The sequence below is a fragment of the Limanda limanda genome, chromosome 2 (genome assembly GCF_963576545.1).
Source record: "Limanda limanda chromosome 2, fLimLim1.1, whole genome shotgun sequence".
NCBI classification, from domain to species: Eukaryota; Metazoa; Chordata; class Actinopteri; order Pleuronectiformes; family Pleuronectidae; genus Limanda; species Limanda limanda.
The window spans coordinates 1,934,745-1,956,279 of NC_083637.1; the positions used below are offsets into that span (position 1 = coordinate 1,934,745).

The 21,535-nt window shown below is 48.4% G+C and overlaps 2 protein-coding genes across 2 annotated transcripts; one reads left to right on the forward strand and one right to left on the reverse strand.

The window, feature by feature from the left end:
* The first annotated feature begins 2,672 nt into the window (after positions 1-2,672).
* zbtb45 (zinc finger and BTB domain containing 45) lies at positions 2,673-9,114 on the forward strand. Its single transcript, XM_061093475.1, has 5 exons — positions 2,673-3,735; positions 4,123-4,257; positions 6,590-6,730; positions 8,306-8,573; positions 8,702-9,114. Exons 1-5 carry the CDS (start codon positions 2,680-2,682, stop codon positions 9,112-9,114), a joined length of 2,013 nt encoding a protein of 670 aa, XP_060949458.1. The 5' UTR covers positions 2,673-2,679.
* Positions 9,115-15,325: 6,211 nt separating this feature from the next.
* Positions 15,326-20,733, reverse strand: dla (deltaA). Its single transcript, XM_061067461.1, has 11 exons — positions 20,662-20,733; positions 20,141-20,443; positions 19,763-19,823; positions 19,409-19,666; positions 17,999-18,059; positions 17,732-17,862; positions 16,870-17,039; positions 16,491-16,707; positions 15,625-16,405; positions 15,425-15,533; positions 15,326-15,331 (listed from the first exon to the last, which is right to left on the reverse strand). Exons 1-11 carry the CDS (start codon positions 20,728-20,730, stop codon positions 15,326-15,328), a joined length of 2,166 nt encoding a protein of 721 aa, XP_060923444.1. The 5' UTR covers positions 20,731-20,733.
* Between the last annotated feature and the right edge of the window lie 802 nt (positions 20,734-21,535).

Sequence of the window (21,535 nt, forward strand, 5' to 3'; positions counted from 1 at the left end):
GATTTTATATTCAATAGATCACTTTCACCTAAATGTTACACACTGGACCTTTAAGCTTTGAGTGTAAGTACACAAAGATGCTTGTACACGTGTTATAAATTAACAGCAGTGTATTAAATCTGCTATGACGGTGAAGTGCATGCATTCTGTTGTGTGTATGGGTGTGTGTGTGCATGCCTGTGTTTTTTTGTGCATGCCTCTGTGTGTGCGTGTGTGTGCCTGTGCATGCCTCTGTGTGTGTGTCCGTGCAGGTGTGTGTCCTGCTCCCCGTCCTGTGTGTGTGAGGAGCTGCAGGTTCTTGCAGCAGATGGATTAGAGCAGGAGAGGCTCCACATCGCTTCCTGCGCCGAGTGTGTGACTCACAGTGTGTGTGTGTGTCAGTGTGTGTCAGTGTGTGTGTGTTTGTGTGCATGTTTGTCTGCAGCTCTCACCAGGTCGGTCGGGTGCGTTTCCAGCACCGAGGGCTTCCTGCTGCAGCGCCCGCCTGACACCGCAGGTCAGTGGGTCCGTTCACACACGAGCACCGGCACTGACACGGACCGGGACCGGACCGGGACCCGAACCGGGACCCGACGGATTGTAACGTTACCTCCGCCCCGGGGAGGGGGGGGGGGGATAAAGGGCTGCTAGCGCGTTAGCTAGCATGCTAACCCTTCTGGTTGTGTACGGCAGTCTGCGCTAGCTAGCTATAGCCACGTAGCTCGGCTGGCGGTGGGTCAGTTGTTTGCGGGTCCGACGCGGTGCCAGCGGCGGGGGGACATGTGGGAACAGCCTCCTCGGTGCTTCCGGTCCCGCTGCAGCTCGGTCAGCTGCTCGGACCCGGAGCGATCCGTGCACATTACCGCGCGGCTAATGTCAACAGCTAACGCGAGCTAGCATTAGCATTAGCGCCGTGGCCGTCACCGCTGGCGGTCCGGTGCCCGGAGGAGCGGAGCCTCTGCTCGGACACACACCGGGGCCGGCTCCGGTGTGTGTCGGTACCGTTAACGGACACACACGGACTCACACACATACACACTACACACACAGACTCAGGGTTGAAGTGGTCCCGTGCGGCACGTGCCGTGTCCTGAACCTCAGGTGGTCCAGATGTTGCACGCGACCGGTGGGACGTGCACGGACCAGGCTTCATCCACAGGGACGTGCACGGACCAGGCTTCATCCACAGGGACGTGCACGGACCAGGGACGTGCACGGACCAGGCTTCAGTCACTAGGACGTGCACGGACCAGGCTTCATCCACAGGGACGTGCACGGACCAGGCTTCATCCACAGGGACGTGCACGGACCAGGCTTCAGTCACTAGGACGTGCACGGACCCTCCCTGGTGGTCCTGTATCCGAGCTGTGGAGGTGACCTGCAGGGAGCAGAGCCTGAACCAGAACCCTGGAGCTGCTGCACAGAGATGCTCACCTGTTCAGTCTCTGTTCCCTGAAGCCCAGTGTCCCCAGAACCCAGACCTGGACCCCCCCCCCCCCCGGGTCAGAGGAGGCATCTCAAGACCTGTTGCGTCCCAGTGGTTCCTCATTTCTCAGGCTGCTCTTAAATTCAGTTGTCAAATCTCGTCTTTTCATCCCCGACAAACAGAGACTCTGGTGAGTCCCTCCAGAGGTTCTAGTGTCCCTCTGTCCGTCCTGAGAGACGGATCCCTCGTGTCTCTGTGACGTCCCTGCTGAGACGGGCTTGTTGTGTTAGTGTTTCCTGACTCACATTGTGACACAAGAGCACATCACGTCGCACTTTGATGAGACAAATTGTGTTTTGTGAGTATTGTCTGTAAATCAAATTGGATTGTGCGTCGTGAAAGATGTTAATGGAGACGAGATGTCCAACAGCTGAGCATCACGTGTCCTCTTAACCAGCTCGTGCTGCACGTGTGACGAGACCAAGCGGCATTCAAACTTTCTCGTCTCGTCCAACTGCAGCCCTGTTGCTAGGCAACAAACGGCAATAAACGGCGGGACAAGCTGATGATACCGATTACGGAAATCCTCTGTAGACCAGACCGCCTCGTTTAGGGTCTGCCTTCGCCGTCCACCCGGGAACACAAAGAGCGCCCCCTTCTGGTCCTCTGAAGGACGCGGCCACAGAATTGAGACACAGCTTGTTGTTGTTGTCATGGTTCACATTAGTGAGTCCCAGCTGCTGCTACAGAGCACTCGTTGGCATGTTTGTTACTATTTCAACATATCAAGTGTCCAGATCGAGCTAAATCCAACCAGGTTTCGATCAGATCGGTTCAGTCGGTTTTGCAGAATCCTGTAAAAAGACAAATTCAAACCAGAGTCGACTCGAGATGTTTAATGAATCCGTCACATTGTCTGTCCAGCACTAACGTGAGATGTAGAAGTGTCTCAGTGTGACTCATCAGTCTTTTTCTGATTAATTCAACAGGTTTTTAACAGAGACGAGACGCTGGTGGACACGCCCCCCCCCCGCCGTCGCCTCCGGACCCCCGAGGCAGCTCGTCCCCCCCCCCCCCCAGCGCAGCAGCAGTTTGAAAGCTTCCACCAGACTCATGCCTGTTTGACGGGACCCAGCCCCACCGTGGCCCATGCACTGTACCCGTTCCCCTCCCTGTCCTACTCCTCCCTCAAGCTGACGCAAAACCCCAGGCACCTTCCCCCCCTCCCCCACCCCCACTCCCACCCGGTCCCCAGCGACTCGCCGCCTCCAGCCATGGCAGCCGGCACAGAGACCGTGCACTACATCCACCTCCACAACTCCAGCCAGTCGGTGCTGGAGGCGCTGCGCACGCAGCGGCGTGAAGGCCTCTTCTGCGACGTGACCGTGAGGATCCACGACGCCTCGCTGCGTGCACACGCCTGCGTCCTGGCGGCCGGCAGCCCCTTCTTCCAGGACAAGCTGCTGCTGGGTCACTCTGAAATCTCCGTGCCGCCGCTGGTTCCCGCCGAAACCGTGAAGCAGCTGGTGGATTTCATGTACAGCGGCTCGCTGGTGGTGCTGCAGTCGCAGGCCCTCTGCATCCTCACCGCCGCCAGCATCCTGCAGATCAAGACGGTCATCGACGAGTGCACCCAGATCATCTCTCAGAGGAAGGCGGCCGCAGGGGCGGCGGCGGCGGCTGCTGCTGCGGCGGCGGCGGCTGCAGGAAGTGCCATGCTGGGAGGAGTCCTCCCGAAGCAGGAAGAGCGTGGCGGGGGCAAAGGGCGAGAGAGCGGTGGCGGCGGGAGCTGCTCTGTTGGTGGAGCAGGTGGGGGTTATGCAAACTTCTCCAGCTTCATGGCTGAATGTGGGGCTAGCAACATGGGTGCTGGGTTAGGGGGGGGCGGCGTTGGTGTCGGCGAGAGCGGCCAAGGCCAGATGGAGCAGGCCAACACCGTGAGTCTGATGGCGCTGGGCGACTTGGGCCCCGGCTCCATGTGCGGGGACGGGATGGGCTCCGGGGCCGGCGGCATCCTCATGAAGCAGAGCTCCAGCTGCACTCAGGACGTCAGGTACAAGCTCCGGGACCTGCTGGCACAGACGGCCAACGGAGCCAACGCCGGCAGCACGGGGAACCTGTCGGCGGGCTGCAGCTCCGGCGTGGCCAGCGTGGACAGCATCGGCAGGGACAGTCTCCGCGGCAACACAACCGACCTCTCGGATGACCTGGTGGGGATGGACCGGTACAGCGAGGAGGAGGACTTGGACGGGAGAGAGCGGGGGAGAGATGGAGACCGAGACAGGGGGGCGAGCCACAGCCGCAAGCAGAGGCAGCCGCTAAGACTCCAGGTAGGGGGATAAGGGGAAGGGTTGCCATGGTTACAGCTTTCAGGCATGCAGAGCTGCAACGGTTTGCTTTTTCTTTCTTTCTCTGCTTTTCCCTCTTCTCGCACTGCATTGGCGTATATCGCTGAGATGTTTCTGCACTTTGCACAATCGAGGAGAAGCCCTCGTCTTCATCTCAGCAGTCATTTCCGTGTTGATGTTCTATGGACCTCTGCATATTTACTGTACGTCATAAACAATGATGAGTGCCTGATCGAAGCCGAGTCGATGCACTGTTGTTCCTATAGACCATCTGCTGCTGCTGCTGCTTTGCTCCTGCCACTGATGAAAGCCTGATTTATCTTTTGCCTCTCAAAAAAATTGCATTGGACCTCTTTTCTCTCTCCTCAGGTGCTGGGAGGCGAGGGAGTGGTGGTGAAGGACGAAGGGGTTCAGGACACGGACGGGACCGTCTATGCCTTGGAGGAAGGGAGACGGGTCGGAGAGCATGAGGGCTCCCAGGAATCCATGGCAGGATTTGGACAGGTGGGTTTCACCCGGAGGGAGGAGGAGGAGGAGGAGAAGGAGTTTGTAAATGTGGATCCACATTCGAGAGATGCTGTAAATGTCGAGCACTTTTATTGGACGTGTGTGCGGAAGGACAACAGTCAGTAAAAGAACATCTTGCATATTTTAGTGGTTATTCCATGGATGGGTTTTCATATTCTGTAGAAGGAAACTTTGACTTTTATTGTGCTAAATTCATGCTCAGCATTTCTGTCAAGTCTTGAAGTGAGTAGACGCTGGAGCAGATTTATGCCGCAGCCTGCTCTGCCCTGCAGAATACTCCGAGAACATCTGCCACGCAGTCGGAAGGATTCAGTCGAAGCTGCTGCAGAGAAGTTACGACTGGAAGTAGAAGGATCCGCCCGGTTCAGGAGGGCGAAGACGTTTTGTCCTTCACGCAAAGAGAAAGCATGTGATCACAAATTGATTCAGCTCCGACACTAGAACTAATCTAATTCAGTGTGTTTTGGAGCAGTTCTTCCTCTGCAGCGCTTCAGTTCTCATGATGTGAAGCAGCTTCACTGTTTTCTCTTCTAACAAATCACGGTGTATTATTGACATGCATCTGTGTCTTCATGGTCCTAAATATTGAATGTATTTATATTGTATAAGCTGCTTTATGTACGAGTATACTGCTGAGATCTGACTCAGCCATGCAACCTTAACATACAGTAGATGGTGAATAAAACTGTGAAAACCTTTTGACTTAGAAAAACAACGGCTGAATTCAATCACCAGATCACTATTCAAACAGGGTTATTGATTTAGAGTAAATCTTGAACTAGTGTGGAGTACTGTGGAGTACTGTTGTACTGTTGAGTGAGTACTGTTGTACTGTGGAGTACTGTATTATTGTGGAGTACTGCGCCTGGAGGTGCTGATGCTGGGAATGATCACATCAGGATATTACCATGGCAACCAAATGAAGCGCTTCATTCATCAGACAGAAAGACTACTCCGTCCCCCCGTCTACAAACCAATCAGAGTCAAGTGTAGATAGGCTCCGCCCACGTAGGTGATGATGACAGGATGTACGTCCGTCAGACAAAACTCTTTCGTCCCTAAATTACAATGAGAAACTAAAACTAACTAAATGAAACAAACACATGAAACTTGGCTTTTAGTCGTTGAGTAATAAAACTGAAAACCTTGTGACATCTGACTATACAAATTTTTGGACTTGTTCAATAAAATAAGAATAACTATATAAATTCAATATTCTTACCTTAAATACTTTAAAACTCAATTTTTCCTGAGGTGGTGGTTTTCTCTTTAAATCCTGTTTGTAAGAGGAGGAAAAACCGCTGAGTTATAACAAACTGTACTAACTACCTGAATGTGTTGTGACCGGGTTGGTCCACTACCAAGATTATAAAAATCTATAAATACAAAGAAAAACACTAAATAGAATATAACATTAATGAACATCTTCTGCTTCATTTTTTCTGTGGAATATTCTTATCAGCAAAAACCCACGCTCACACAGATCAGTTTGTCTCTCGTCTTATTTGTTATTAATTATTTGCCTGTATTTAACCTGGTTAGTCCGGCTCAGGGAGTTCTGCAACAACAGAGTTTCAACGGGTAAAGTAACGAGAGATTATTAACATGAAAACTTAAATCATATAAATCACTTGAACACAGACAATCCTGGACTCAAGAGATTTTTAACCTAAGGATTCAAACAGCCACTGCAACATTCAATTAAATATTATATCTGCAATTATATTCCTAAGTGGTGAATGAAACTCCGCCTACAACAAATAGTTTCTCACGTCTGCTGCGTGTTCGACGAGCTCCACCCATGCAGGTATTTCCCCTGAGCTCCCCCCCCCCCCCCCGGTGCAGCCATACATTAAGCTGTACGTTTGATCAACTGCTGTTCTCACAGTAATGTAGCTTGACTGGTCAGACCGCACCACGCAAACCTATAGTTCCACCGTCTGCCTGAGCTCACCTGGGGGCTGAGACCAGGCTGCCAGTGCAAAGTGGTTCGTACACATGTGCACGTGGAAGGAGACGCAGCGGAGCACTAAAGAATGTGTAGTTACAGCTTTTGCTTCTTTGCGTATGCACACGTTTGTTGAGGTGAACACACAACACAGCTGGATCTACAGCCATGGAGCAGGTAAGTGTTCCGCCTCCAGCAGCAGGATCCCAGTGTGTTTCAGAGGGAGAATCGAACCTTTTACATAAGAGGTGCTGCCGCTCAGCCATCGACTTTCCTGGGATCTGAAGCCGTGATATTAATGCTCACAAAACTGGTGTTGTCGGATGTTTCATTTCCCACACGTGTGTGTTTGTGCTGCAGGATTTCTACGATGAGCAGGCGGTGTTCTCTGAGAGTTTCTGGCCCCAGAGCGAGCCTCCTCGGGCCATGGCCTTCAACCCGAGAGGAAGGGTCAACAAGCCCCTGACTCCTCCCCCAACCACCCAGTCCATCAACAACCAGGTTTGTGCAGTAATGTCTGATTCACACTCTGCGGTTATGGAATTATTTAGCCTTTAAAGGAGCAGATTCGGTCTGTGGTGAGTGGGTTGCACTGTCTGAACCAGGCAGGAAAAGTTCACGTGCATAATGCTCAACTGTAGATGATTTAACGAGACCTCAAAGTCATTAAAAGCCAAAGTTTATGTCCAATATTCAGACAGGAAATTCTTAAGTATCAGGAATTTGGAGTTTTATTTGGTGAAGCAGCTGATGTTGAGGAATATTCAGCTTTGCTCCAGCAATGGATTGGACTCAAGAGAAAAACTGGATTTATTCAAAGTCTGTTGTTGCTCCGCATTAAAAATGACTTTATTGTGAAACTGGCTTCTAACTTTAAGGTCGTCCCAGCGTCCTGTGATGTGCACTGTTGGAGCTGAAGCTGCTCAGAGTAGTTCAATGTGTACAAACGGTTTCTTAACCAATTGTTTGAAAATTCATTTCTGTTTGTTCTCTTGGATGTTTGAGCATCGCTGTGCAGAAAAGTGTGTGTGTGCGTTTGTGTATGTGTGTGTGTGTGTGTGTTCATCTGCTGAAGGGGAAAAATGTTTCCGTGTTCGCCGTAAATCTTTTCTAAGTTAAAGACCTGTTCCAACAAGCATGACGTCTCTGACATCACAACTAGTTTCAAGCCAATCGTTACCCGGTATAGATGTGACGTGGACATACAATGAGGATGGACACGCTGAAGTTAAATATACACAATATCTGAGAGTCTCTATTGTTCAATATGAATAAAAGATATAGATCTTATTTTAATAACGTTAAACCAGGTAATTGAGCTTCTTGTGGAGACGCAGATCTTTATTTCCAGCCGTGTGTCTTTACGTGTCCACGCCCAGAGGACACGTCTGTCCTGCTGAAATGCAAACTCTGCTGTCAATGAACTGTTCCAGTGGAGAAACAGAGGATATGGTCATTCAATTAAAAAGCTTTCCTAAAGATGCTTCATTTGGACAAAACATCTGCTGCATTTCTTCTGGTTTCTGTGATGAGGTTTGACAGAAGTGCAGCAATAAAATAGGAGAAGAACATTAAAAACACAGGAATCCATATGACGGCTTCGGTTTTAATGAGTCTTTCTCCAAAACACCTCCCACTCAGTCTCACTGACAGAGGTGAGGATTAGAAAAGTTTGATACAACAGTTGGAAAATGGAAATGTGCCACTGTCACTCTGTGTTATTTATCAGCTTCGTACAATATTACATAAAATGAAATTTAAAATAACATTATTATTTACTTTTTGGGTGATAATGGATCGTAGTCAACTGTTTTCTCAAATTGGGTTTTTAATTGAATTGACTTTATTTTGAAGAGGACGGGAAAGGAAATTAATCTTGTTTTACATATTACACATAATTATAGTTTTGTTTTTATAGATTTCATATTTTGAAAAGTGCGGAATTCAATTAAACCAAAGATGTGACCATTAAGAAATAACCAGATAAATAAATTCATAATAACACATTACATTAAGAGCTATGTTTCAATGACTTTATAATAAGGAATATTAATAACTGTTTTGATTCCTCCTCAGCTTCTGTTCCAGTACCCGGTGAGCCAGTCGCAGCCCCCGCCCTTCTACGTGGGTGGGCCCATGGGCGGGATTGACAGCATGGCGGGGACTGAGCCCAGTCAGCCGGCTCCGCCCCCGGCGCCGATGACCCCGGCCCCACCTCCCTCCAACTGCTCTGCAGGCCCCTCCCCTTCCTCCCAGGGATCTGAGACCTCGTTCGACTGCACGCACTGTGGCAAATCTTTACGTTCCAGGAAGAACTACAGCAAGCACATGTTCATCCACTCTGGTAAGACACGCCTCCTTATCCTGGTTCTGCCTGGATCCAGTTCCCGAGTGTTACACTGGTCCAGTTTAAGTCTGTTTCTGGTCCCAGTTTATCGATAACCTGAAATGTGACCGTCTCGATCTTTCCAGGCCAGAAACCTCACCAGTGCTCCATCTGCTGGCGCTCCTTCTCCCTGCGCGACTACCTCCTCAAACACATGGTGGTGCACACCGGCGTCAGGGCCTTCCAGTGCTCCATGTGCGGCAAGCGCTTCACCCAGAAGAGCTCGCTCAACGTGCACATGCGCACGCACCGTGCCGAGCGCACCTTCCAGTGCAACGTGTGCCACCGGGCCTTCACGCACCGCACCCTGCTGGAGCGCCACGCCCTGCAGCACGCCCACCACACCCCCCAGGGCCAGGGCCAGGGGCGTGGAGCCGACATGACCTCACCTACCAAGCACAGCCCTCCGGCTCTGGGGGGGCCCTCAGGTATGGCTGGCCCGGCTGGCATGGTCGGCAGCATGTCCAACATGCCCGGCCACGGAGCTTCCTCCACCTAGAGCAAGGGCCGGGGAGGTCAGGGGAGCGGGGGGGGGGGGAGTCAGCGAGCCCATTCCTTATTTGGTCCTAACAGCCTTGCTGATCTTTTCTTCTGGTGGGAACTGCGCTCAATCGTTTCAGAGCAGCTCCACCTTCAATCAGGGTTCCTACACAAAGCTGGAAGTTTCCACAACTCAGTAAATTCAAAAGGTGGTTTTTGGAATTGCACAGAAATGTTAAGTAAAAGTTAAAGGGGAGTGGGGGGAGGGGGGGGATGGTTGAAATGTAGTTCCCTTTTTAAAAATAGTTGTAACCCTGCGGTCATTTCCTGTGTCGTGACATTTGTTAGTGTGACGACGAATAATCGAGCTGTGGAGCAACAATCACGCACCTTGAGGAGCAGCCGTTAAAAATCCAAAAAGAGGACGTGTAGGAACCCTGGTTCAAAGAGCCGAGTCACCAAAGAGGTTAGGAGGACAGGGCGGGGGGGCGGAGGCACCGGGGATCTAGCTGGAGATTATGGGTATCGGGTGGGTGAAGGAAAGGGATAATGAGATGCAACTTGGGGAAACCAGGGGAGGGGGGGGGGGGTGCAGGGTTTGATTCGCCCTCAATTCATTGAATTCATGTTGAGAACTGGATTTTGATCAGTTCTGATAAACATGAACACAGGTGTTTATCTGAAGATCTCAGCAGAGCAGTAAAATGTCAAGTTCTGAAGAAATCCATCAGGAAATTAGATCTTGTCTAACGACTGTAAAGATGTATTTTTACACAAGTGTCCAGAACTTTAATGTTGCATTCACACCAAACATGAAGAGAAAAACATGAGATACAAAGTCAATGAAGCAACAGACGCACAATTTGCGTCACACACAATATGTGAAACATTCATCAAACTGGCCTTGATCCTCGGGATGATCACAGAGACTGTTAACGACCTTTCTGGCTCCTCTGGCATTTCCACAACTCAGCACTTGTTCCTTCAGCCAGTAGCTCGTCCTGTTCTTCTTCCAGAGAACAGGCCGGGTTCTGGTGGCTTGTGTTTGCTTGTGTTGTTCTCACGAGGACCTCGAGACTCACTTGAAAACTCGCTTTGTGTTTGGTGTGAACGTAGCATTTTATCCCCGAATCAAAAGATTTCCCCCCAGATCATCGGATGCTCGTCTTTCCACATTGGTCTAAAGACTTTGGAAGATTTGAAAATGCACTTTCAGTTCTCAGCTGACACTAATTGAAAAGCTAGCAGCACGAATGCTCTTACCTGGGAACACACATCCTGCATCTGCCTTTTTATCCAGTTTGGCTCCAGAATGTAATTAGTCTGATTGAATCCGGCTCAATAACAAACCAATGCAGTTGAAAAGAACTTGTTTGGAGACTGTAACTAGACAGAAGGTGAATCCTCGTTAGGTTAATATAATGTCTCCTGTACGCGGAGGACATTAAGATTTAAATACTCTTAATTACTGGTCTCCCTTAAAGTAGGAAAACAGGAGATGAGGTCACACACTCACTGAAGTCCATGACTTCCTCACTTTCGATATCTAACTGTGGATTTAAGATTCAGACAGTTTTTGCTTCTCATTCATTCTTTAAAAAAAAACTCCAGGCAGAGAAAACGCTCTTCATGAATTAATTGAATTGAATGTGAATGGAGCCCGAAGCTATTCAGGAGCAGAGCGGCTGACAAAGACGGTTGTTGATGAATGATTCGATGAAGAAGGAAAGTAGTCTGAGCAGAGAGGGGCTACAGCAGGGAGGGGGGAGGGAGGGAGGGAGTGCAGCACGGGAGGAGGAGGAGGAGGAGGAGGCGGCGGCGGCGTGACGCACAGCAGTGTGAATGAAATTCACCATCATCCATCAGACAGCTTTGTAACATTTTCCACAGGCGCCACCGGTCGGCCCAGGATCATATACCTCGAACCAGGACGAGCCCCCGGCGGCTCGGAGGGACACTATCTTCTCATTTGAAATATTTGGGAAACATTTCAGCATGTTTTACACACACACTCTCTTACAGACACACACACACACACCTACAATTACCTCGGTGGTCCAAAGACAGGCATTATGCTTCACATCTTTTAAGCTACATCAGACGAAGAAACAGTGAAAACTAAAGCTACGATAGATCCATTTACGTTTTAAAAAGCTTACTAAAGTACTTCTATGTAAAATTCCTGTACATCGCTATAACGCTCAGTTTGTTCTTTGTTGCTCATGTGATTCTTCGATGCAGAAACAGCTCAGAACGTTAAAAAAAGAAAAAAGAATACAACTTTTAAAGTGAAAGAGCCATTCACAGGAAGTTAAACTTGGTTGAATAACTATGACAAATCAGTGACTTTTATCAGGATTTTTATTGAGTGTTTGGTTGTGTTTGTCTTTCAGGGCTCTGGTTAATAATAAATGGGAAGTGTTTGTTGCTAAAAAAAAAAATTTAAAAAATATAAAGCTTTTCTTGCAGCATTGTATAAAAAAACCTTTTTAACGTTTAGTAAAACTAAATTAATCATGAAAATGTACAATCACCCCTACAAGTTTTGACAAAGTCAAACTCGTGATAATGATAATTATCACATTAATATTTATTACAATTTGATCTCTATGCACAATTAAGTTTGCACATCATGTTACTTAGACCTAGATGTTGTTGTCCCCTGAAGTATTTGGCCTAAGATTGTTTTCCTTTCTTTGCACCTAAAAGGTGATCTTTAAAAGAACCTTACGTGTCCCTGCTTTTTGCTCATTTTTCTTAATGTTTGTCAGTCGAAAACTTTTATGAGATATTCAGTCGTTTACCTAAAGCTTTGTAAGAGCCTTCAAATTGACATGATTTCATAAGTGCTCCTCCCTTAAAGAGAGAGAAACAAATCACTTTAATGAAGACTTATTATTTTCCACTAAAAGAGTGAATCCAGCAGAGACGTAGATTAAAATCCTTTCTGTCTGGACGTCACTATAAATATTAAATGGCCCATTTTAATGTGGAGAACCTGCTTATTTACGCGGAGCCGGCCCGGCAGCGTGTGTTCATTGGCCTTTAATCTGCCGACTCAGTACTTTGTTTCTCCAGTGTTGAATTTAAAAAAAGAAAAGAGAAGCTGGACTGAAACACCCTCAACTCACTGTTGCATATAAGCTATATAGAAATGTTATCGCCAAACCTTTGGTGCTTTCTTTGGAAAACCTTTACCTCATTTACCGGTTGCCAACACCCCGCTGTGGCCTGGGTTTGGTAAATAAGCAGTGTTGAGCTGTTTCAGAGGTTTGATCTATCCTCAGCAGTGGAAGTGGTTTTGGTGCATTTTGTCTGAGGCGGACCCTTGTACAGTACTGTAATATGTGTGCTATGAAGCCATGTCATTGCATTGTAACGTACTGTGTTTTGCCTTTTATGTTGGTTTTTCTGTCTTTTGTTTTATCGGGGGAGGGGGGCGGGGTGAAGTTGGTAATTGTTTTTCTACATTAATATTTCTTTTAACAGATGTTGAATATGTCAGAAGAAGAAACATTCATTTTATAATTAAAAAAAATAAATCACTTGTCATCGTAAAACCACATCTTTTATGTATCAAAAGACTAAAGGCATGATTTTAACTTTTCTGAGAACTTAGATGTCGTACTCAATGAATTAATTGAATTTTAAAAATGAGTGATTTCAAAGATTTCTTTCTCCAAATAAAAAGGCTTCTATGGCTCCAGGCCAGCTGTTGTCCTGTGTGTCTGTGTGTGTGTGTGTGTCACAGCTCAGTGAAACAATCAACCACCTCACACTGGGAGTTCTCACTTGTTGCATTAGTATTTTTGACATTTTGCTTTTTAACTCTATACGGTTGTTTTTTGTAAAGCAGTCGTGAAACATGGATTCAGATCCTTCGTCAAGGCCCAAAAAAACACACAACATGCAAACTACTGAACACCCGTAGTTGATTCTCTACTAAATCCACATTATCTCAGGGACACATTGGTTTGTTACTGCACAGAAACCACATTTGAATCTGTCACATCCAGATATTTGGATCTGCACCAAGAACTGTGAACCGTTTGCATCTCTGTTGGAAATAGACAAAACACATTACTATTAAAAAAAAAAACAATTCTGATGAACTTGGGATTAAGGTAGATTTTTTATTTTTATTTGTTTTTGTCAAGTCCATAAAAAGCTAATTTCCGTCGTCCTTCAAATGCTGAGAAAAGATCTTTCCTTCATTCCTGGAATTGATTGAGTGTTTTTTTTCTTCTCCTCCAGCAGCGACACTGTAGTTCCTTTGTCTGTGTTCATCGCGCGACACAAAAGTTAGATTCTCTTATCTCTACCATTTCTCAAAACTCCCGACTGATTCACCGGGACAATATAAAAGCTGTATTTTCCCGAAGGCCCATTGATAATCTGTCTTTTTCCCTACAGCTTGAGTCTTTGAAGGTCTGGCTGGTTGAGGCTGAACTCTGGCCAGAAGGCATCTGTTACTCAACAACATCTGTTCCTGTTACTCTCTTTCTCCCAGCATGCCGAGGGACACGCAGGCTCTCCCAAGGGTGGCCTTTTGTGTGCCCCATTGTCAATTCCATCATTGTCTGCTGAAGTCTGTTGCCATAATGCCACGGGGTTATAAACCCCAGCAGAGGCCGACTCCACCGGGCTGATGATTTACAGTTATTTGTGCCTAAAACACAATCAACGTCTTTGTGGGCCAATTAAGACAGAAAACTGAGGTGGACTTAAACATACGAGGGAAAGAAACACAATCTATACAGAAAGATTTTCTCTACTTTCTAAATGATTTCTGCGTTCAGGTGACGTGAAAGGAAGAAAAAGCTTTAGTTGCTTGGGTTTAATAGTCGTAGAAAAGGCCTCTAAAGACATTTGTGAGAAAAACAGGAAGGGAGGAAAGCTGAAGTGCAGGATGTCCAGTAGGCGTTACCCGACATTGATCTGAATTTTAGAGCCATGAATTACCTGCCTCCTTCTTTAGGGGGAGAACTCGCAGTGGTAAATCTAGCGTAGGGACATTGTTTTTTATGAATAGGCCCCCTCTCCCGTCTCCAGGGAGACACTTTCAACTTCTGGCAGTAGCCAACAGTGTCGGCATAGAAAAGCCCACTATGTGGTCGCCAGGGGAAGACAACAGATGTTACTGATTAACTTTGCTCACAGACCCCTAAAGAAATGTGTGGTTTTCTTTCAGAGCACTCGCAGATGGACAACACAAAAAAAGTTGGACACAATTAAAATTTCACGTTTAGGAATATTTATTTGGAAAAATAGTCTTGGCTAATTCCTTCATTCAAAAATGGTAAAGGAGACAGTAACAATAACAATTTGTACAGTACAATCCCTCTTAAATAACATTTTTCTTTTTAAAAAAAAGTCCCATTGACCTGAAGTGCCTTTGCAAATATCATCATTAAAAAAGCAACTTAAATAATCATAACAAACATCACAAATATACAATACAAAATAAAAATAACACAAAATCATTAAATTAACTTAAATTAAATCATAATCTTAAATCTTAACTTTTTTCTTTTTTTTCTTTATTTTACAAAAAGGACAATCTGTATGAAAAAGCAACAATTTTTTTTTTTTTATTTAATTAAGACACATTTTCCATGTCCCCCAGAAATGAAACAAAAAAAAAAAAAAAAATCAAAATGAACAATACTATGTCATAAATGGTTTGGACGGCTCCGGGAAGAAAACGCACTTGGGCGAACACAGTGATCAAGTATACATACAGTCTTCACAGGTGATGGGTGCACAGCCCACGTGAACAGCCTCATGAAGAACAGGCCACTATGGCCAAACATCCACCGTCTGTTGCAGTTCCTTCGCTCAGCAACGGCGTGTGGGTTAGAGAAAAGGCCTGGGTGCAAATGTTGCAAAAAACTCGTCGCGTCGCTTGTTATCGCCAGCGCTCCCTAATATTTCATGTTTACCCCCCCACTCCTTGACAAAAGGCAGGACAGAAAAGCTAAGTGGCAGTTTACTTTTTAACCGTAAACTTCTCTATTTCAACCCCCGCCAGTTTCTCACCCCACAGGCCGCCGCTGCCTGCACTTAGTTTCCAGTAGAGAACCAGCTCACTCTGAATATCAGTTAAACGTCTCAGTATCAGCAGCAGTCTCAAGGTGGGACACCTCCCCCTAGGGTTAGAGCAGCATCTGAAGGAGTATAAAAACTCTCCCATAGAACAAATGAGCAACGGGCAGCCCACTGGTGGCTCGTTACACCTGGAAACACAAGAGGAGACAGAGGAAGGTTAGTGTTTGTTGGTGGAATGACCTCGGAGAGAAGAGTTTATTTCACAGAAACACCGAACTCACCTCAGTTGCAATTATACATTCGTCCTTCTCTTCCGACATCACAAACACAGATTTGTACTTGGTGTCCGCACATGCAGACATTTCTGGGGCTTTCTTTTCTGATGCATCGCTTTAGGAGAGAAAGAAAAGAAAAGGAAGTCAGTGTCGTCACGTTCACAGCCACAGACTTCAGCTCAGCTTCAGCAGGATGAGATATTTACCATTTTAAACGTTTGCTGCGCTTCTCCTCGAACTCGATCGAGTCCAGGGACTGGCACTTGTCCTCGCAGGCTGCGTCCAGCATGGCCTCTTTAGCCGCCTGCTCATAATTGACCTCGTGTACGAGGTTGTAGTCGGCAGGCGGATGGCGGCTCTTGTAGCTGCTTCTGTCCGGTGAAGACCCTTCATCTGGGTCACTGCTGCAGAAGTCCATCTTCTTATTGATATTTTTGACGCCTGGCGTCGGCATAATGCTGACTGCCAGGTCCCTGTCACTGCGGTGACAGTTGTTGGTAAGGTTGTTTATTGTCTCTCCCTCACCAACCGTTTCGATTTGACCTCCGCGCTGGGCTTTCGATCGGAAAAATCCAACAAGTACGGCACAGCCTGCCAGAAGGAGCAGTACCAGGGACACCCCGGTCCAAACCGCCATCCAGGGAACTTCTGACCCTCGAATGGCGGCGTGCTCTGGAAGCAGGAACTGGCAGTTCCGGCCTCCGTAGCCAGGAACACAAGCGCAGACGTAGCGGTTGTTTCTTTCATGGCAGGTGGCGCCATTGTGGCAAGGGTTGTGTTCACAGCGGCTGATGGGTGAGCTGCAGTTGCGACCAGTGTATCCTGGTGGGCAGGTGCAGGTGTAGCCGGTGGGACCCTCCTGGCACGTCCCACCATTCTGGCAAGGGTACATCAGACACTCGTCCCCGGTCTGGTCACAGTTCATGCCACTGAAACCATCCGGACACTGACACAGGTAGGAGTTGACGAGATCCACGCAGCGTGCACCTGAGAACAGCGGCAGAGAGTGGCGTTAAGGTCGGATCCACAGAGGAAGAAGGTAAACAACCGAGTCTGTTCTCGTCCCTCTTACCATTGGAGCAGGGGGCGGACGTGCAGTGGTCGATCTTCTTCTCGCAGTTGAACCCTGCGTATCCTGTGGGGCACTGGCAGAAGTAGCCTCCGTCGGGGTTGTCGGCACAGCGGCCTCCGTTGGAACAGGGCCCGTCCGCACACGTCATGGCGCTCAGCTCGCAGTTGTTGCCATAGAAACCGTGAGGGCAAGTGCAGGTATATGTGTTCTCCAAATCCTGCGGTGGGGGAAACAATAGAAAAGGTAAAGATCTTTCTGGCGTTCGCAGCTGACACAGACGGCTCGCTCTGTGAGGTTCAGATCGCTGCATGAAAACAGGCGGCACTGAGCCTCGGGATTTCTCTGTTCTAGTTTCCAGTTGTTTTCAGGAGAAACTTACAGTGCAGCTCCCTCCGTTGCGACAGGGGTTTCCAGCACATTCGTTGACCCGGACCTCACAGCTGGCCCCAGTGAATCCAGGCTTGCAGGAACAGGTGTAGCTGCCCTGGCCGGTGTTGCTACAAGTGGCTCCATTCACGCAGGGCTTGTGGTGGGTGCAGTAGTTGAGATCTGGATCAAGACACAGCAGCACATGTGGATTAGCCACAGTTCAACAACTGGCAGGACAAGAGAGAGAGAGAGAGAGAGAATGTATTTTTGTCCCCCCCCCGGCTGACTCTTTCTCCTTTTCAGGGGTTTTTGGTTTCTGTCCTCACCCGGAGACAACAGCTGCCCTGTCCCTTTCTGTTCATCACTGTTGATACTTTCACGTTGGAACGTCTCGCTAACTTTGCTTCGCTCCCTTATGTCCCTTTGCAAACTTTTTAACTTTACCAAAACCTTTTCAGAGATGAAAGACCAAAGAGATTTGACGCCTGCTCTACGAACTCGTATCTTGTTCGTCCTCGATCCCTCTCTTCTGAATAAGTGACGTTTTCATATAAACCCACAGAGCAACATTTGGCAATTTGCAGGTCAAAAGATATGAAGCTGCTCGGGCCTGAACTTGGCTCCATTGGCTTGAAAAGTGGCTTTTCTTTGGACATGTAGGTTACAACACTTCAACATGTGGTGACAACCTGAACTCCAGCTGCTGAAAGTCTGTTTCCTGAAGCTTAGATGGAAACTTTAACCTTTCATCCGGATCTAATCCAGCTTCAGTTCTCCAGCTTCAACTCTTTCGACCAGCAAATTACTACAATAATCGTTGTTGCTCTCTGGTTCTTTTTGCTTCTCGTCGTCCGACCACACCCTCTCCTCACCTTGGTTGCAGAAGAGCCCCCCCCAGCCTTCCTGACAGTTGCACTGCCAGGGCTGCTGGCAGGTCCCGTGGAGGCAGCCCGGGTAGCGGATGCACTCGTCGCAGTAGCGGCCTTTGAATCCCACTCGGCACCTGTTGTCGTCCGAATGAGGAGAAAACACCGGTCAGTCCACTCACGTTACGTACGAGTCCCACTCATTAACTAACGATATGATGGGAGTGGGGGGGTGGGGGGTGTGTGTGTGTGGGGGGGGGGGGGGGTACTCACTTGCACTCTCCAGGTTTCTCACAGAAGCCGTGTTCCTCGTCACAGCCCGGAAGACAAATCGCTGGAAGACAGGAAGACAGAGACACATTTAGACAAATCAAACTCTGGGTCTTTGTTTTTGGATTTTGAAGAAATAAAAACTTTTCACCTAAACACAAACAAAAAAGTCATAAAAATTGGAAGAAACGAGGGGGAGGGGCCTAGATGTTACCTTAAACTACAATCTCCTTATCACCATGAAAGAATTTTCTGCTTAACATAGTTCAGAGACAAAGGATGGAGTGTGTGTTCTCTCACACACACACACACACACACAGACACACACACACACACACAGACACACACACACTCACTCACAGACCCCCTCAACCCGCCCCACCACCACCACCACCACCACCACCCTCTTTTTTTCTTCTTCTCTGCGGGTCAAAACTCTTTTATTCATTCTCTGTGCGCGCTCACGCTCCCACACACACACACACACACAAACACACACACACACTCACACTCACACACACACACACTCCCCTTAATGTCTCGGATCGGGACAGATAAGAGTGGACAGCTGGCGAGTGTGTTGCCAGCGCCCGACAGCTGCTCCATTGTCTCCTCGCTGCCGGCAGCTGCCCACTTCAAACAATACCTCCCCCGCCTCAGCCAATCAGCGGCCGGCCCACTCCGGGAGCAACGAATCGGAAGGTAGCATGTAAATTTATGGCACGCGTGAGATTATTCCCCAAAAACTTTCCTTAGAATAAATCAAGTGGTCGTGTGTGTGTGTGTGTGTGTGTGTGTGTGTGTGTGGCAGCAGCAGGAGGAGGAAGGGGGTGGGGGGGGGGGCTGTGTGTGGTGTTTACGCACAAGTTGCCTTCTAACGGAACTCACTGGATCTGGTTATAGACCCAACATTAGAAAATGAACCCGTTATATCAGGATTATATTTAGGATTAGGACAAACTTTAAAACAACTTTATGGTGTGTGTTGTTTTTGTTTTTAAATCTTGAAATGTATATTTCCCTGTGTTCCCAGTGTTTCCACCTCCACGCACACGCACACGCTTTCCTATGTTATATCAAACTATCAAACTCATATTTAGGATTTGCACTCTGACGTGTTCCTGCAAACTTTAAAACAACTTTATGGTGTGTTTTTGTTTTTAAATCTTGAAATGTATGTTTTCCTGTGTGTTCCCAGTGTTTCCACCTCCACGCACACGCACACGCTTTCCTGTGTTATATCAAACCTATATTTAGGATTTTACACTCTGACGTGTTCCTACAAACTTTAAAACAACTTTATGGGGTGTTTTTTTTTGTTTTTTTTTTACAGCTTGAAATGTACGTGTGTTCCTTCCTGTTTTTCCACCTCCAGACACACACGCACACGCACACGCTTGTCCGGTCACTCACGTTCTGTGCAGTACTGTCCCTTCCAGCCCGAGTCGCAGGTGATCTCCCCTCTCTCTCCGCAGGTGAAGTGGCCGAACGCGTCGTCCCTCGGCCGGCAGAACACCGAGCAGCCGTCCCCGTGGTAGTGCTCGTCGCACACGAACCGGTACGAGTACTTGAGCTCCGTCTTGCCGCCGGGCTGCAGGTTCTGGGACCAGTCCTCCCCCACGGTGAGATGCCTCTGGATGGTCATGGTGCTGATGATGCGGTCTGGGTTCTCTAAAGTGGATGGAAAGGGAGGAGGGGGGGGTAAGATACTGGGAAAGTGAGTAAATGTAACCTCCTTTTGAAAAGGGAAGGGTGTGTATCTCCTACCTGTGGAGAGGTCGTCTCTGGAGTCCGTGTGCAAGGCCTCGATGATCAGCGAGAAGGTCCCCTGGGAACACAAATGGCTTCATGAGACAGGTGGCCAGCGGAGGAGCGGAGATAACATCAGGCCCAGGCCCGAGGCGACTGTTAACCCTGTTCCACACAGCCACTGAGCTGAGAACCACCCGCCTAGAACCCGATCCGCTGAAACCCAACACCCCTAGACCTGCTGCGTCCCGGACCTGGGGCCAGACCGGCTGTCGCTGCTGCGCGTCTTTACGCACGGATTCAACAAAGGAAAGGGCGCGATGATTCCTCTCCTGTAGACACCAGGGAGATGATTCCTCTCCTGTAGACACCAGGGACATGAGCGTCTGCACTTACCGGCCAAGTGAAGCCGAAGTTGATCCGGACCGGGTTGCTGAAGGAACTCTCCGGGATGACGTCCGGCACCTGGAAGGAGTTGGATCCGAGCACGGGCGTCACGGCGCCGCCGTACGTGCACGGAGGCTCCGGGGAGGCGTTGGGCTGAAAGTGCTTGAGACAGATCCTGAAGAAGGTTTTACATTCGCACTGCTGCTGGAAGGCGGAGGTCAGACCCCCCGGGCAGCAGTTCCTGTTGCCCTGCACCCCCTTCTTGTTGAGGAACTCCTGCAACTTCAGCTCGAACACTCCCGAACAGAACCCCTGCGGAGGAGAGCAGCTTAGCATCAGTAACTCTGTGTGTGTGCGTGTGCGTGTGCGTGTGTGTGTGTGTGTGTGTGTGTGTGTGTGTGTGTGTGTGTGTGTGTGTGTGTGCTGTGGTGGGAGTGATGGGAGGGAGAAGTGTGTGTGTGTGTGTGTGTGTGTGTGTGTTTATGTGATGGTTCATTGTTTGGATAAAAGAGACATATAGAGGATCTTACCTGGCACAGCAACGTGGACATGACGGCGAGAGTCAGCAGGATGACGCGCCCCATATTAAATAAATACATAATAAATAAAGAATAAATAAGATAGAAAGTCTGGGCTGCTCCTCCTCTTCAGTCCCTCTGAGGAAGATGCATCGAGCAGGTTTCTGGCGCCTCTCGGAGTTCTCTCATCAAGTGTCTGCAGCCTCACTCCTCATGTCCCGAGGAGCGAAAAGAGGATAAATCCAAACTCTTAACAAAAAAAAAAAAAGAATAAAAAAAAAAACACAAAATAAGAAATGTGAATTATAAAACAGAGAAGTCCTCCGGTTCCGTTATGAAGCGATAATCCAGTGCGTGGAGAAAAAAAAAAGGAGGGGGGGGGGAATGACGGTTCCTTGTGTTGTTGTTGTGGAGCTGGTGACCGGTTCCTGAAGGAAGTAGATGTTCCTGTGTTCAGGTCTGTGTGGAACCCAGGGACAGGTCGTCACTGGTCCAACATGCTTCCCTCTCCTCCTCGCTGGGATCTTCTGTGCGTGTGTCTCCAGCCCGGCGGCCTGGCGCCTGTTATATACGGCCTGACACATGCTATGGTAATAACATGCAAATGGAGCCTCCTCCTCCTCCTCCTCCTCCCCGACTTCACCTCCCAATCTGGCCCGGCTCCCCACAATGGGATCCCATGCAAGTTGCACCCCTCACCCCCCCCCCACCCCCCCATCAGCCCCTGAGCAGCTCACCCAGCGAGGAGATCTGCTTCCCAACAACCCGGTGGAAGTGTGAAAGTATCTCAGTGGAGTGAAATGTAATAAGAAGCATGTTGTGTCACTTCATGTGGAGTCAGTGTTTTATCAACGGGAGCAAACTGCTGATGGAGGCTGTTGTGTTG